Raw genomic sequence first — 18,426 nt, 5'->3', positions numbered from 1 at the left:
TGCAACTCAGTGAGATCTGGTTTCAAAATAAAGAATAAAAGCAGGGCAGGGGGTGTAGCTTGGAGGTTGAATGCCCCTGGGTCCCATCCCCAGACTAGCAAATAAATAAATAAATAAATAAATCATAAGATTAATGTTCTTCATCTTCAATGAAGAACAGGAAGGATCCTCTTTATAAAGACCATCACGTATGTACTTCGATTGGGTGAATCAGTCACAAAAAGTCAGCTGCATCAGTCTCCCAAGCTCTTTATAGCAGGCATTGTAGTGATTTTAATTATATAATTTAATGTCACACAAATTGATTAGTGCAAAAGACAATTGTTACTATAAAAATTAAGTTGAGTGCTTTAGAAGAACCAAGAGTTTGAAAACAAAGTTACTATTGATTTATTATACACAAGCTTAAAGCTGTAATAGATCAGAAAAAATTATGACTAAAAGAATTTCGTATTCAGGCTACTTTGAAAGTATTGCTAATTTCTTGTTTTACTTTAGAATAACTCAAGTTAGAATCTGTTGATTATGATGCATTAAAAATAGAATTAATGTCAAAAATATGTGCCAGAATTTTAATTGCTGAATTCATATTTAAACATGATTATCTCTATATTGGCACACTTGCATATGAATGTGCATTTATTTATTTTAAATTAAACATAAAGGTTTAAGAAAAGCATTGAAAAACTGAAGAAATTAAAATAGTATAATACTGGCATAAAAAGAGACATATAGACCAATGGTACAGAATGGAGAGTCCAGAAATAAGCCCATACACTTATGGACAACTGATTTTCAAAAAAGGTACCATTGTGTGTTTATACAATGGGGAAGGGACAATCCCTATTGTCTTAATAGTTGTGGGAAAACTGTATACCCACATGCAGAGGAATGAAATTTGATCCTTATTTCACACTAAATAGAAAAGTCAAGTCAAACTGGATTAGAAATGTAAATGTAAAATATGACATGGTAAAATCTCTAAAAGAAAATAGGGAGAAAGCTTGGTCTTGGCAATTATTCTTCTGGATATGACCCCAGAAGCATAATCAACAAAAGCAAAAATAGAGAAATGGTTCAAACTAAAAACTTCTGCCCAGAAAAAAAAAATCAACAGCGTGAGAAGAGAGTGAAAGGATGCCAATTCTAACCCATACATCTGATTAGAGGTTAGTATTCAAAATACATAAAGGAACTAAAAAAACTCAATAGGAGGAAAATGAATAACCTGATTAAAAATGAGAAACATATTTATAGTATTTCTCAAGAAAAGACATGCAGAAAACAGGTTTATGAAAAATGCTCAAAATTTCTAATCAACAGAGAAATGTAAATTAAAATGACAGTGTGATATCACTTCCAACCTGTTAGAATCGCTGTTAGCAAAAGGACAAAAGGTAACAAGTAAAGAGGATGTGGGGAAAGAGAACCTTTGCACACCATTTGTGGGAACGTGAATTAGTACAGCTATTATGGAAAATATCATTAGAGGCTTCTCAAAAAATTGAAATTAGAGCTATCATATGATCCAGCAATCACACTATTTAATATATATTAAAATGAAATCAGAATGTTGAAGAAGATATAACTGCACTTTTATGTTCATTGCAGCACTGTCCATAATAGGGGTGAATGGATAAAGAAAACGTGGTATATATATATACACACACACAACAGAATATGATTCTGCCTTAAAAGGAATCAAAGCCCGCCATTTGCAGGACATTTGGAGGACATTATGCTAAGTGAAATAAGCCAGATACAGAAAAATAAATACTGCGTGGTCTCAGTTATTAGAAGGATTCAAAAGAGTTGAACTCATAGAAATAGAGAGAAGAATAGTCATTATCAGGGGCTGGGGGTAAGTGAGGATTGGGAAGAGCTGTATATTACTCAAAGTCTACAAAATTTTAGTTAAACAGGAGGAATGAGTTCAAGATATCTATTGTACAAAGGGTGACTATAGTTAATATCAGTGCATTGAATTCTTGAAAGCTACTAAGAATTTTTAAGTGTTCTTATCACAAAAAAGTATATGAAAAAATTCATGTTAATTTTGACTTATCCATTCCACGGTGTATGCCTACTCAAAGCATCTTGCACATGAAAAATATATACAATTTTTATCTGTCAATTTGAAAAAATAATAAAGCGTTTAAAGGTACATTGAGGGTATGCATTTGAATATGAGTAGATTCTGTGATTTATTAATCAAACTATTTTTTACTGTTTACTTCTTCTACAAAGAAAGTTTAATGTCAAAAACTATAAGAGTTGTTTGAATGTAAGTGTGAAGAAAGTACTGTGGGAAGAGAAAGATTAGTTCAGATTGCAATCAGGAGGAGGCCCTGGCCTGGTCCTTTAAGGATGGAAGAGATAATAACAAATGAAGACTGGTGGGAAGAAACCTTGTTTGGGTTGAGAAAGCAGTATGCAAAAATATAACAGGGACTTGGCATGGAATATGTTCAGGGACTTTTAAAAATTATGTGTGATTAGTAGCATGTGTAGTAGCAAGAAGGATGGAAATTAAGTACATAGTATGGGTTCCCCAAAAATCCTTAAGGCATTATGTTAACGCATCATACTAGTAAAGGTAATAAGAATGAGGGACTAAAATAAAGTATACTTAACATGGGTGTAATATCAGGCAGAGTTCTGAGGAGGCAACTTTTGTTCATTCCCACAGGGAGCTCTGGAGACATAATGGATCACACATTGAGGCTGTTCTAAGCGGAAGCAAGTTTTATGTAAGTTGATGGGAGTTTTTATACTCCTTCACCTATTGGTCATTGAACAGGGCTTTGCTCTCAATCCCCAGGAGACTTACATTGCCAGGCCATTCTAGTTTTCCATGTTTGGAGGCCAAGCCTGCTCTAGCAACCTGAGGATTCTCCTCTAGCAAAGATTGATAGGTGTTGGCATATATGCATAAAGCATAACCATTCTAGGCTACAGCAGAAGGATGGGCCATATCGAGAGGGCACAGAGTTCCAAGGTGAATGCTAGCATTGAATCAAACCACAGCCAAAAGTAATAGGCAACTATTGATACTTTTAGAGGAAGGATGTGAAATAATCATGGCACTATCTTCTGATTTTTGAAAAGAGACCCATTTTGCATTGGAGAAAAAAAAGATTGCCAGTGCATTTACAGATATAAGGTAGAGTAATAAATAACAGATAAAAGCCTGCCCAAACTGCTAAGAATAGAGAGCCTTTTAGCTAGGTAATAATTTTAAAGGAATTTACATTTACATTCTGTCTGAAGGCAAAATAAGAGAATGTTTCCTTGGAAAATCCACTTAAGCTTGCTGTTGATTTTTAGAGGTCCTTGTTTTTATAATAGCACCTTCTGGGAAAGCTTGAAAAGCAATTCATACTGACAGACACTTCTTGTCTAACTACCTAGCATGCCTTTCAGAAGGATAATGAGTTATAGCTAATAAATACTCCCATGTCATGCAGTAAAATGGAAGTTATATGCTGAAACTACTTTACAGTACTCAAATTTGACATCTGGTGTTCTTCTTTGTCTGTATCAGCCTCCTCCTGGCTTCTACCATGAGTCCTAATGCAAACAAAACTAGGTACTGAGTGAATTTCAGTAACACAGAATCAGTAAGCAATAAAAGCAGTTTGTTGTTGTGCTATTCTGATTGCAAAAGGACATCAGTATTTCTGAATGTTTAAAGACTATTGATTCTAATCCCTTATTACAAGGGAAATTACTCCCTGTAGTTCATACTCCATCTCCTCAGCTGGATTATCTACCAGAAACATCAAATCTTCAGGACTTCTCATACTATACTCAGAAAACACTGAGACAGGAAACAGAATGAAAACCATGCTGAACCCAGCTGTTAGAGTTTAGATCTGGAATGTCTCCCAAAGGCCCAGGTGATAAAGGCATGATCCCTAACCTGTGGTGCTATTGGAAGCTAGTGAAAATTCTAGAAATGGGGCCTAACGGTAGGTAGTTAGGTCATTGGGATACCCCCTGGGGGAAACTCTCTCTCTCTCTCTCTCTCTCTCTCTCTCTCTCTCTCTCTCTCTCTCTCTCTCTCTCTCTCTTCTACCATGAAGTGAATAGGCTTTTTTTTTATTACTTCCTCCTGCCACTGATTTTCTGCCTCCCAGTTTTGGAAAGCATCGTATCTAAGTAAGTCTGGGTCTTCAGCTTTTCTTTTATATGTGTCAGTAGGTCAATGCTAGCATTCACCTTGTTCATTCCCACAGGGAGCTCTGGAGACATAATGGATCACACTACTGACAACCATGAGGATTAGAGATATTAACTTCATTTGGGTTCCCCAGTCAGGTTTAACAGGTTCTGAGCTGAGGATTCTTTTTTCTTTTGGTGGTGGTACTGGGGTTCCTGGAAGCCCTTTTACCTCCGGGCTACACTCCCAGACCTATTTTATATTTTTGAAACAGGGTCTCTTAAGCCAGCGTGGCTGGCTTCAAAACTGCGGGATCCTCCTGTCTCCACCTCCCAAACTGGGGGATTACACGCGTGCCCCACCACGCCCGGCCTGAGCTGAGGATTCTTATGTTAATTATTTATTAAGAAAGTGTTCTCCAGAGAGACCAGTGAAGGGGTGGAAGAAGCAGAATAGTGATAAGTGCAATCCTGAACAAGTTTCTGTGGAAGGCAGCTTTAGCCTGATCTGACAGTGGTGCTCTATAGGATAAGTAACACCCTGGTGTTTTTCTCCCTCTCAGTAAGGGAAGCATTTTTTCATATCCCCCTCCTATTGGTTATTTTATTTTATTTTATTGGCCATACTGGGGATGGACCCAGGGGCATTCTACCTTCGAGCTATACCTCCAGCCCTATTTTTAATTCTTTTTTTTTTTTTTTTTTTGCGGGTTTGGGGATGGAACCCAGGGTCATTCGACTTCTGAGCTACAGCCCTTGCCCTACTTTTTATTCTTTATTTTGAAACCAGGTCTCACTGAGTTGCAAAGGGTCTCATTAAGTAGCTAAGGCTGTCCGCGAACCGCGATCCTCCAGGTCTCAGCCTCCCGAATGCTGGGATTACAAGCGTATGCCACCACACCCGGCTGTAATTCTCTATTTTAAAACAGGGTCTCACTGAGTTGCAAAAGGCTTCACTACATAGCTGAAGCTGTTCTTGAATCGCAATCCTCCTGTCTCAGCCTCTCAAGTGCTGGGATTATAAGTGTGTGCCGACACACCTGGCTCACCTATTGGTTATTAAGGGTTGTTTTTGTGGCAGGGATACACAAACTTTCAGGAACAACTGGCTCTCTGTTCAAATGGGCAAAAACTACAGTAACCTGAGGCCAGGCTTCTAAAGAGTCTCAGGTAGAGGCTGTTGAAGGAAACCTTTTAGAATGATTAGGAATCTGAGAGGATCTAGCAGAGGATTGATGGTCTTCTAGAGTGGGCACAATCAGTACTTTTTATCATCAGCAGGCTCAGAGAATTTCAAAGATGCTTTTCCCTTATGATAGAAAGGTAACCACCCAATGGTGATGTGGATGGGGTTACCAAAGAAAATTGTTGATCCTTAAGTGAAGGATGTCTGGTAGGAGCCTGGAGGAACTTGGATATCGTCCTAGCAAATCTTTCAACTTTTTCTAGAACACTAACCTGACAGATTCTGTTTTTCCCTCCAAAATGATTCCCAACTAGCCTCTTATTTTTAGACAGGTTCTTGGCAATGTTGCCCAGGCTGGTTGTGTGTGTGTGTGTGTGTGTGTGTGTGTGTGTGTGTGTGTATGTGTGTGTGTGTATTACTGAGGGTTGAACCCAGGGGCACTTTACCACTAAACCACACCCCCAGCCCTTCTTATTATTTATTTTTAGACTTGGCAATGTTGCCCAGGCTGGTTGTGTGTGTGTGTGTATGTATGTGTGTGTGTGTGTGTGTGTGTGTGTGTGTGTATGTGTGTGTGTGTTACTGAGGATTGAACCCAGGGGCACTTTACCACTAAACTACACCCCCAGCCCTTCTTATTATTTATTTTTAGACTTGGCGATGTTGCCCAGGCAGGTCTTGAACCTGTGACCCTCGTCTCAGCCTCCCAAGCAGCTGGGATTAAAGGCATATTCCACTGTGCCTGGCTCCTTATATGCTTCATTGTTACAGGAAAATTAGTTTCATATACTAAGATGCATACATTTGGTGTGTTGGATATTTTCTAATATTGATGCTCATTTATAATACACCAAAGTATGCAATTAATAAGGGTTTACATTCAGTTTCAGGAGGCTTACTGCTAAATGATCAAATATTTCCTACATTTAACAACAAGGAATATTATGCTATTTTGGATTCAATTGCTATTAATAATGTACTTTTCCTTATCACATTTATGTTGGCTTTAATATTTTTATTTTATTTATTTTATTTTTTGTGGTGCTGGGGTGGAACCCAGAGGCTTTCTACCTCTGGGCTATATTCCCAGCCCTATTTTATATTTTAGTTTTGAAACAGGGTCTCACTAAGTTGCTGAGAGCCTCACTAACTAGCTGAGGCTGGCTTCGAACCTGCGCGATCCTCCTGTCTCAGCCTCCCAAGTGTGGGGATTACAAGCATGCGGCACCACGCCCAGCTGGCTTTAATATTTTTAAATTGTAATTTGCTGTCACTTATGTCCACAGTCCAAATAAATCTCCTAAAGATTTTCTGTGAGTTATTTATACCAAATTTCAGGCCATCAGTTACTAGACCTCACCAGCAAATAATATTTAACTTTTGAGTCTCAGTGTCCTTATCTTTAAAATGGGGATACTGATACCTATTTCATAGAGTTGTTGGAATCATTAAATAAGAACAATGCTGCTTTTGATGATGATATGGGGAGTATCATTTGTTTTATTGTCTAGTATTTATTATGGTTTCCTTAGTAGTACTGCACCTGGATTTCTTTTGGGAAACCTCACCTTTAGAACCAGTATATGTTCTTATTGCCTTAAGAGACAATGCATCTTGCCTCTTTATAGTTATTAGCTCAGGATGGTAAAAAAATGTAATTAGGAGAACCAGGATCAAGGGATTGTTTTGACTGCTGGAGGGGAAGAAACTTTCTTCTCTCTGGGTAGTGTGATTCAAGGATGAGAGGATTGCAGCCACTATAGCTATTGGTGCCCAGGAGAAGCATGCTGATGCTGGAGGCCAACTCTGCATGAATCCAGAAAATGAAAAGAATGCCATAAGACTCCCCCCACACCAAGGCCTTCATAAGATTTCAACATCTGGATTAAGCCATATATGATCAACACTGAACAATAATCTCCCTTTATATTTGGCAGTATAAACTGGAGTTCCTGTAAATCGTAATATAAATGCTTCTAAGCAACATATACTACCTAGCATTTATTGAGAGCTTAAAATGTGCCCAATAAAATAACAGCTCCATGTAAAATGTTTATTCAAGCCAGACTGCAGCCCTATAAGCTAGAGGAAATAATTATATTACAAATGAGAGCACAAGTCTATGGAAGTGAATTAGCCCAAGTTCACATAGTCAGTCATAGACCTAGAAGCGAACTAAGTAAAATGGATTTGAGTCCCTCATCTTCAATAATAGTTCCCTTTCCCTTTATGTATATAAAGAACAATATTTGGCTTCATAAATGTCCTTTTCATCTTCCTTTTGACTTATAGTTATTGTCAATATATAGAGATTCTAGTTGCTGAGAGTGAGTCCAAGGTGCTGTTGATCTAGATTAGAACATTCTATATTACATTGGCATTTACTTTTTAGAAACAGTTGTAAGCTTGTTTTTCTGCCTATAACTCAAGGCCTGGATTGTGAATCTCAAAAGTAGGAATGTAATGAACCAGGCATATTGACTACTGCCCTCTCCCCACTGTGAGTCAAGATAATACTATTCCTACTCATGGTCTGAATTGTAGAGAATAAGAAAAAGCAATAATGTTTTGAGATTGGCCATGCTCTACAGATTTGTTTTTATCTATGGGAAAATGAAGACTTTCTTATTCTGATAGGATCATATAATGTATTCTTTATGGTAACCAACAGAGACCTTCAAATGATAAGTACATTAGTCATAAAATAAATAATCCATATGAATATATGGATTGCATTATACAATCTATATTGATGAAGAGTTTCTCAAACAGTGGATTTGCAACATTTATTACAATATTATCTCTAACTTTGCTCAATGAATCTTTGCAGATTATCACTTGAAATGTGGAAGCTTTCAGATTCTTCAGGCCTGTGATATCAATTTTTCTCAAACTTGCCTGATAGCTGTATGACTAATATAGAAATATTTCATACCTTGGGCTGAAGCACAAACCACTCATCACATGGATTTTCAAAGTTCCATGAGTCAAAAGGAATTTCCACCTCTCCAAGGAAGCTGTTCCGTCCAAATCGATCATAGTGCCAGACTGAGAGCTGCAGAGTTCTTGTTTCCAGCTGGGTGTGGCTGATGGTGTACTACAAATGAGATGTACAACATGACAGTCCACAAAGAGGGCTCTGATAATTCCTGGACAGGTTGAAATGTATTTCCACCATCTCTTATAACATATACATCATTAATGTGAACAAAACAAGCACAAAGAAAATACTTTCTTTTTATCTGCTATAATTGAGCTTCTGTTCCATAAACTTACTATGTGCCAGACCTAGTGCTGAAAGACATAATCAAATTATTTTGGGAGGAGGGAAATAAACTTCAGTTATAGTATAAAAGGCATTTAGTGATGGGGCTTATTCTCTTTCCAGTTTTACCTGTTTTTCAATTACCTATATTTTTTCCCACATCTACATTGTAGCTCAAGGTTTAATATATCAGTTCTCCAACTTCTCTAATTAAAGACCCTAAGTCTCAATAAGTACTATCAATGGAAGCTTATAGACAACAAATTTCATAAAACACAGTCTAAGTATAGAGGTGAAAAGATGTATACACAGAGTGAGCAGAAAGGAGATAATATGGGGCAAGCTTTTCTTTCTGTTATATAAAATACATTCTCTTTTATCCTGAATTTATCCCATTGCTGTGTTTATCTGTTCTGTTTGGCGTTCATCTTTATTTACTATCCTGTTATGGCCACTGGATGGGGCCTCTGCCTGTATTTACTCATTTTCTGTTTGATCTATCTTGATATTGGCTCTTGTTTCCAAACATGCCTCTGCTAAACCATGTAAGTTCATGACTTTCTGCCATCACCAACTTCCTTCTATGCTAGACTCTAATTCCATCAATCTGGAAACAAGTTCAAAAATTTTCCTGGAAATAGCAATAATTTCCTTAATTAAATTCCCCTAGGTACTTCTTACCAGGCCTGATTGGTCCAGGTGAGAGAAGGGGTTGTTATATGCATATTGGAAATAAATATGTCTTTAGGATTAGGGTCTGGCCATATTTATCTAGGCCACTTTGTCTATTTCTCATATCTGAGCCTGCACCTCCACTGTTCATTAACCACACAACTAAATTTACTCAAATTCACAAGCCCTAATAAGAAGCAGCATGTATCCATGCTGTGCTAGTAGAACAATGAATGTATACAAAGTGATCTACTAAGCTGGTGTCAAAATTGTGACAAACTTCTCAGAGTGGCACCTGAAAATGCAGTTTTCCCAAAGGTGAAACATGCTTTATGATAAGATGCAGCTATCTGGTGAGACGTTATTTTACTGGATCATCTCTACTTGAGGTGCAACTTCAGGGGCAGCATAAAAGTAAACAGAGGAAGAGTGATTTACATTTTTTCTTTTCTAACAACTGCTAGAAAAGCCAGGGGTATTACAATAACTTATTCAAACTTCAATTAAAAACATAAACAAGACAAGGGACAAATGAAAGCTTCACTATATTTCTAAATTTATGAGATTGGGAACAATATCACATGAGTTTCTCTGAAAGTATTTTTTTACCTTTAGTGTTTCATTGAATTCCGGATTGGTGCCTGTTCTGATTTTGGTCTTGCGCTTATTATTTCGGGACTTGTCAGGAAGGAGGTATGACTTGACATAACTATAGACAATAAAAGATGAAAGCAATTATTTAGAAACATCTGTTTTGTAAGAAATGCTGAGGAACCTCAGTAAATAAAAGGGAATAGGCCAGCAAGCATAATAGACAGGATAAAAGAGAATGTATTTTATATAACAGAAAAAAACATAAAATTCTTGGACTTCCAGAGAAAGAAAAAATAAAACACAGTGGTAAAGAATACAGGGTCTGGCTGGGCATGGTGGTGCATGCCTGTAATCCCAGAAGTTAGGAGGCTGAGGCAAGAGGATTACAGAATCAAGGGTAGCCTTAGCAATGCAGTGAGACTCCCAGCATCCTAGAGAGACTCTTGTTTCAAAATAAAAAATAAAAAAGTGCTGGGTGTCTATCTTAGAAATAGAATGCCCCTGGGTTCAATCTCCATTATGTCAACCAGTCAATTGATAAATCAATCAAACAAAAGAAGGGTCTGGAGTCAAGCCAACTGGGTCATACTGCATTACTGGTTTTGACAACCTGAAGAATTTAACACTCCAGTGCCTCAGTTTCCTGTAACACTGGGATCATAGCAGTATCTAAGTCATAGCATTTTAAGGATTGCAATAGTTGGCACATAAAAGGAGATAACATATTTTACTACTCAATAAATATAATCTGCTACCATTATCAATTATCTTACAAAGTTTCTGGGTTACATGCCTTCCCATTCCTAGTTCTGTCTTCTGATACCAGGAAATGAGGTCAATGGAAATGAGTGAATAAAAGAAAATAGTTGAAAAGAAGAAATAGTAAAGAATAACCTGAAGTCATAGTTGCAATTCTACCCAACAACTTGGCTTGAGCTATCTCAGGAGCCTCTTAGAGCAGAACATCATAGGAGACTTATAAATGTACTAGATTGAGATGTACAAGATGCTACCAGAGTTCTGAAGTACATCTTCTGGGGATTTAGATGTCCCCTTTCCATGCTAGTCAAAGTCACTGTATTGGTCTTACAGCCCTCTGAAATTTGTTGAGAAACCAGGTAGATCAATCTGTAGTCAGAATCCAATCATTTGTCGATCTAAGGTTAACTGGAATCAGCGTCCTTGAGTTTTTTCTTGGACCTAGGTGATCTATGGAACAGAGGAGTTAACAATAGAAGACCTGATATTTCTGAGGTCTTGCTTGCAAGTTTGGCCCTCAGGTCATATCTGGGAACTTGGATTTTGGGAAGGTTCCTACCATTATTAGAGTTTATAAAAGTGGCTCACTGTGCCTAACCAGTACAAACAATATAGCTTATGTGTAACTTGTGTTTTCCTTCTGGGAGCCTGAAAATTTAGTATTTAACCAGCTGAGTCTCTAACAAGCTTCCCTGGTTGATGACATTTCACAAGAATTAAGTGTATCTTGTGTGACTCCATTGGTAGAGGAGCCTTGTATGCTTGAATCTGTTTTTTCAGTACTTTACCCCCATGTGTCCTTCCCCTTTATTGATTATAAGTACACACACAGTCCTGTTTGTCTTCCTAGTGAATTACTGAGCTTCAGAGTTGTCAAGAGAAGCCCTTACACATCTCTACATCTAGCTCCTCTCATATATGCCATGGTCCATCCCTACCCCCTTAGGCTGATCTCTAGATTCTAGAGAGCCTCATAATTGTCATTTTGAGTTGTTCAGTTGGGTAATAGCTTGCTAATTTTCTCTGGAAGATTTCCCACAACAAAAATCCACAGGATTCCCTTGTACATCTTGGGTGTGCCAAGATGTCAGCCTTCCACCTCAATAAGCAGCCTCTGTGTAAAGTAAACCTTTTTCAGTTTTGAGTCATGCCAAGTAACAGTCATATACAAATTAGTTAACCAAGAACACAACTGTTATATGTGTACTCTACAGAGTATTTGAAAATATAGTATGGGATACAAAGAAAATCAATTCTGAGAAGTCCAAATTCAGAGGAATTCTTAGACCCTTCTGAAGAAGAAACACATGCACACACACACACACACACACACACACACACACACAGAGGAAGGGAGAGAGAGAGAGAGAGAGAGAGAGAGAGAGAGAGAGAGAGAGAGAGAGAGAGAACAGGCTGTACTTGAATAGTCTGAGGAGCATGCTTTGTGCTTACGCATCTGTCCTCTGTTTCTTTTCATCTCCTATGGCCAAATTTCTGCAATTTTTGACAAAAATGTAGAGCCCACCAGTTTTGTAGCAGTAACTGATGTGGAGAAGGATTTCACCACTGACTTTCACATTGCCATAGTCTCCTGTTTCACTGTAAACACTCATCATGCTATTAAGGCTGGTCTGGAAAAAAACAAGATAAAAGAAGGCCCTCAGTGTTTTTCTAACAATCTCTTTACAGAAACCACCCCTCCATTCAATTACAATTACTATTCTTTTTAATGAGCACAGAAGTCTGGAGTGAGGGAAAAAAATAAGTCATATATAATACTTATTTTTCTGATGCTGAATAAAATTCAAGTCCAGGAGAAAACCGCAGATCTTGTACCATAAGTAAGAAAGCAAGAAACTTGCTGAGAGGAGAAACATTGTACTTTTTGGGTTAGCTAAGCCTTTTGCTTATTCATTTCTTCTCATGCATACAGGTTCATTGAAGAATTACTAATACTACTTACCTTCTCAATATCTTTCTATTTTTTTTTGTAGACACAAGTTCAGTTTATATTGAAGTCTAAAATGCATTGATCAGGACAAAGAAAGGCTCACTGCATATTCTGTGCTAGCAAGAACAACAAGACTTATTTCTTTTTTAACTACAAAAAGAGCATGCCATCGGTTTCTGGGAAGCCACAGCTGTAGCTTTCTCAAAGACATGCCAGAAAACCATCATATACCCACAAATGCTGTGATTCTTCAACTGAGTGTGGGTACATAGGTAGTATATGAGCATGGCTTTGTAATTTTTGTAAAATATCAACCCACGACACTAAACAATAAAATCATGACCCTACCAAATGATAAGAAAAATTTTTCCAAAAACTCCAAACCTTTCAGAGAATGAGGTTTTTGAAAAGACACTAATGATATGAAACATATTTTAGTACAACTGGAGAATAAAATTGACCCTATAATGTTATGAGTATATATATCCCCCAAACTCCCATTACTTTGTATGATTGTAATGCACCAAATTTTAAAAAATTCTTTAACGCAAGCCCAATATGGAGGCATATGCCCTGTAATCCCAGTACTTGGGAGACTGAGACAGAATGAGCATAGGTTTGAGGCCAATGTCAGCAACTTAGCAAGACCCTCAGTGATTTAAGAAAACCCTGTTTCAAAACAAAAAAAAATAAAACAGGGCTGGGGGTATACCTCAGAGGTAGAATTCATCTGGGTTCAATCCTCAGCACACACACACACAAAATCTGTAGGTGCTGGAAGCAAAATTCTCTATTTTAGTAATGAAATAAATCCTTTAAATTAAAAATCTCTAATTGTTTTAGCTCCAAAACTTCCTCATGCTGGGACTAGAAAATGAGAAACCACTCCCTTCCTTAGGGGGATCCAGGGAAATTGAAACTGTGACATATTCTCTGGCTAGCACAGCCCAGTTAAGTCTATATATTTACTGGCATATGTTTATTTATGTATTTATTATTTATTGTGTCTGTGTGTGTATATATGTGTATAGGGGAAATAGATACTGATATAGCAGTGTTCTGCCTCTGAACTGCACCCTGAGCCCTATTTTACATTTTATTTTGAAACCGGGTCACACTAAATTACCCAGCTTTTGTTTTTATAAGTTGTAACAACTTCTATAGGACCAGAGGAGAAACAATCAAGTTCTTCTCCTCAGTTTAATCAAAATACATTCAATTAATTTTTTATTTCTCCATCCTTTCCTTGTTTCTTTTATCTTATTAAATCCAGTGAGCCTGGGCCCAGGCAGCCAATTAACAGACTAGAAACTTTACTAGGACTATAATGCTGCCTATGACTAGCTGACCGTAGAAGAGGAGAACTGGTAAGAAATGTTCCAGGAAACTGGGTGTGGTAGAGAACACTTGTAATCCTAGTATGTGGTAGGCTGAGATAGGAGAATCACAGGTTCAAGGCCAGCCTCTGCAACATAGCGAGATCATCAGTACTTTAGCCAGAACTTGTTTCAAAAAAGAAAAGAAATAAAAAGGGTTAGGTCTATAACATGGAGGTAGAATGCTCTGCATTCAATCCCCAGTACCCTCCCCTCCAAAAAAAGAAAGAAAGAAAGAAAAAGAAAAAATAAAGAAATGTCCCTGTAGCTGTGAAACACAGATATACTATGCTTTGAGTAGAAAGGGCTTCAATAATTAAGTCCCAAGTCTCTCATGTTATACAAGAGGAAAGGCTTACAAAAGTTGGTAATGCCAAAAGTTAAAATGAGGTTCCAGGTTTCTGGTTAGAGCCTCTCCCCTCCACATCTCACTATCTCCTTGTATGACTTGTGTTTTCACCACATCCCTCTGTAGCCACACTGTCAAAGAGGGTGTGAACAGTGGTCCCCTAGGATAGAAGAAATTTAAGAACCCACAAACACTAAAGCTTGGGTGAATTTAAGGCAGTTATGACAACTTTATTATTAGCCCAACTTTATGGTCTTAATTAAGCCGAAACTGTGACTTAAAATAGAGGTGTTCACTCCAAAGATTGTGTTATTGGTGAACCATTTTGGAAAGCATGTCATTTGACTGGCATTCAGATTCTAATATATAATGAGTTAGAATATTTGAGTTCTGATAACCTTTTCTGAAGAAAACCCCCGGTTAACTGGACACAGGACAGCAATAGATAAATGCTGCTAGAATTGCCCATCGAATTACATTTCCCAAACCATGGCATTTGTGAAGTACATTTGGAAAGCAGGAAGAAGAAAGATTGAAAACTCACAGTGTCTGAGTCAGCATCAGGCACATTTAGGTAGGTCCACTTCCTGTCAGAGCCTGCCTGAGGATTCTTTAAGGCACCCAAAGATCAAAAGAAAAAGGGAATTAGAACACTAGAAATCAGAGAAGCAAAGAAAAAGACTTATAGACACACAGATAGATAAAAGGACACAGGAGCTCCTAAAGCCTTCCTCTCATGGAAGACCATGAACCTTGAAGTGAGACAGGGCTTGACTCTTTTGTAGGCAGTGAGAAGCTAAGGACAGTTTTTGAAAAGGAGAGAGACCTGACTGGGTGTGTTTCAGGAAAATGGTTGGCAGCAATATGGAGGACGGTCAGGGAGTTGAGACAATGGTGTCAGGGAAACTGTAGAGAACTGAAATCATCTATAGGCTTGAGCTGACTGAACCTAAACTAGAAAGTGAGATTTCTTAAACTGACACATAATTGTATATATTTATGGGGTAATGCTTGAAGATTCAATACATGTATACGAGATATTATCAAATCAGGGGAAGTAGCATTTCCACCTCCTTTCAAATACTTATTTCTCTGTGTTGCAAACCTTCAAACTCCTCTCTTCTAGCACTTCATAATTGGGAATGAAGAGGTTTTAAAACCCGGGCAAGGACTAAAGAATTCAGGAGCCTTAGAAAGAGCTCACACAAACTTAACCTAAAAAGTACTCTGAGGATAAAGGGTGAGCGGAAATTTACAGTGGCTTTTAACTCATTATCATACATTCCTGTCTCCTTTGAAAATGCAAAGAAAACTAACAAGAGGAAGAAATTTCTGGATGTGCTAGAGAACTGCTTACAGTTGACAGGCCACTTGCCAGACCCTGGGTGTTTGTAGAAAACTGGGAGGACCTCAAGTCACCATCACCTTCTTCAGTCTCTTCCAAGGAATTCTATGAAAAGAGGGGAGAAATTAGTGATTCTTTTCTTTTCTAGAAAGCTTTCACTTGAAACAGGACTTTCTTTCATAAATACCTGAAAATCAGATAAAAATATCTAAAAAATACCCCATTCTTAGGTTCTCCTCTTTTCTGTAATCTGAATAGCCTTAAGAGAGGTAGACAGGCTATGGAGCAGAGGACAGGGTCCCTTTTTCAACAGTGCTTGCTTTAGGGAAAAACATAAAATTGGTAGAATATACTCCTGGGTTCAACTCCTACCTTCCCAGCCTCTAAGGTGATTTATTTCTGGTAATGTGTACATGTGTGTTTGTATCATTTTTTTGCTGTGTGATACTGAGGATTGAATTCAGGGGCATTCTACTTCAGAGTTAAAAACCAGCCCTATATTATTATAAATTTTAAATTTGGAGATAGGGTCTCGCTTAGCTGCTGAAAGCCTTAGTAATTTGCTGAGGCTGGCTTTGAACCTGCGATCCTCCTGTCTCAGCACCCCAAGTACTGGGATGACAGGTATGTGCCAGCACACCCAGCTGTTTGTATCACTTTGAATATCACTGGCTTCATACTATGAACTTGAAGATTTTTTATATCTTTCTAAGGTCATGAATAGTTTAATATTATTGGAATTAACTGTTCTTTAAAGGTAGAGAACAAATAGTCTTTGAGATCATTTGATCCCATTCCATACTCCCTTTTTGTGCTGGATTTTAAAGTACTTTTCCAGGTTCTTATACTCTTGTAAGTAATATTTAGTTCCAGAATGCTTACGTTTCCTTGCTTGTTCTGGAAAAACCATTTGTATCTATTAACATTTGTGCTGTATCTTTCTTCTAAGGAGCTCAAATTTTATTATGGCAGTTACAGAAATCAGAATATCATAATGGGAAGGAGCCCTAACAATAATCTAATCCAATTTTCTCATTAAATAAATAAGTACATTGAAACATTAATTTTCACATAATTTAGTTTCAAGAAGGCAGCTGATTGGAGACAATGTGAGATGCAAAAGTGTTCATATAAAATACATAGAGAAGTCTAATAGTATTTGGTCTAGAGATTTGGCCAGGATTCCTGATGTCTCCGGTTTAAGTTAAGTGATATCTAGAGGTATTTTCTTAGAGATAATCTTCTGTCATTAGCATGATTGCCTGTTGACTTTTCTAAATAATTCTTTTAGCTGATTTTGTATGTTGACTGGAAGGAATATTGTATATCCTCACTGCACTCTCAACTCATCACCTAAAAGTGGAACTACTTGGAGCAAGTAACCATTGTACTCTCTTCACATCCAACTTACCGAGTCCTTATCTAAAGCCCCAGGGACAGACCTGCTTCTTATGCTTGCAGTATCTTCTATGTCTTCTGTAAATGACTCACTCAAATCTAACTCAGATCGACTCCGATCTGGAGGGAGGGAAAGAAAAAGAAAGATGTCAATCCTCTTGTTTTGTTAGAAGCTCTCATTTTTATAGCATAGGTTGTGTCATGGAAGCCCCAGCCAGAATCAGTAACTTCATGCTGGTTTGGTTAATATACTTTCATTTTTCATGGTATTTTGGAAATTGCCTTGGACTAAACACTAACATTTAAGTATTCATTTCCTTTTTTGGTCACAGGAGGTTAAATGCTCTATTATGAAATAGTAACCTTTAAGCTGTGTAAGGCTTCTGCTTTACTCTTAGACTTAAACAATTTTCATGGAGTAAATCCTTAAATTTGAAAAAATAAAACATTAATTCATTTTTTGGTACTGGGAATTGAACTCAGGGTTATAATATTACTAGCTACATCTTCAGCCCTTTTTATTTTATTTTTTATTTAGAAACAGGTTTTCTTTAATTTGCTAAGGCTGGCCTCAGACTTTCAATTCTCCTGCCTCAGTCTCCTGATGAGCTAGGATTAGAGGTATGTATCACAGTGTCTGATAAACATTAAAAATTCTTTATTTCAATATTTAGAGAATTCACCATATTTTAATATTTGATATAGAATGAAAGTCAATTACTTTTTTTTGTGTGTGGTACTGGAGATTGAACCTAGGGAAATTCTGCCTCTGAGCTACACCCCTGTCCTCCTTTTATTATTATTATTATTATTATTATTATTATTATTAATTAGTAGTAGTAGTAGTATTTTGGTGGTGGTACTGGGTTTCCTGGAAGCCCTTTTACCTCCGGGATACACTCCAAGACCTATTTTTATAGTTTTATTTGGAAACGGGGTCTCTTAATCCAGTTCAGCTGGCTTTGAACCTGTGTGATCCTCCTGTTTCTGCTCCCACCCAGCGCAGGGATTACAAGCGTGCGCCAACACGCCTGGCTTGTTCATTATTTTGGAACAGGGTCTAACTAGGTTGCTGAGAGTCTCTTTACATTGCTGTGGCTGGCCTTGAATCTGAGATGCCCCTATCTCAGATTCCAAGTACTGGAATTACAGATGTTAGCCAGCATACCTGGACCAAAGTCAACTAATTCCAATTTTCCACTTTTAAATGATGTAGAGCTTATTTTTCAAACAAAAGGGAAAGACTATAGATCAGCCAAGCGAAAGTTATATTTCTTTAGGCACCAGAACATTCTTCCATCAATAGAACATCTTGCTCTAAGTTTTGAAAATGTAAAGAATAATATGCCTCTCATGAATGGTATATGTAG

General features: G+C 37.5%; 1 protein-coding gene across 4 annotated transcripts in view; it reads right to left on the bottom strand.

Moving 5' to 3' along the window:
- Positions 1 to 18,426, bottom strand: part of SYTL5 (synaptotagmin like 5) — a gene marked incomplete at both ends in the record, with an annotated part of 101,495 nt that overhangs the window by 10,702 nt on the left and 72,367 nt on the right. Inside the window, 6 exons of one of the 4 annotated variants that reach the window (XM_080719052.1) lie at positions 8,283 to 8,444; positions 9,894 to 9,993; positions 12,090 to 12,268; positions 14,858 to 14,923; positions 15,671 to 15,763; positions 17,070 to 17,176. In XM_080719052.1, the coding sequence (XP_080575178.1) occupies positions 8,283 to 8,444; positions 9,894 to 9,993; positions 12,090 to 12,268; positions 14,858 to 14,923; positions 15,671 to 15,763; positions 17,070 to 17,176 (707 nt within the window). The remainder of the gene's footprint in view (positions 1 to 8,282; positions 8,445 to 9,893; positions 9,994 to 12,089; positions 12,269 to 14,857; positions 14,924 to 15,670; positions 15,764 to 17,069; positions 17,177 to 18,426) is intronic. The other 3 variants (XM_080719053.1, XM_080719054.1, XM_080719055.1) reach the window with 3 other exon arrangements.

This window comes from Muscardinus avellanarius (genome assembly GCF_963383645.1).
Source record: "Muscardinus avellanarius genome assembly, chromosome: X".
Taxonomy (NCBI): Eukaryota; Metazoa; Chordata; class Mammalia; order Rodentia; family Gliridae; genus Muscardinus; species Muscardinus avellanarius.
This window is presented reverse-complemented; position numbering and strand designations above follow the sequence as displayed.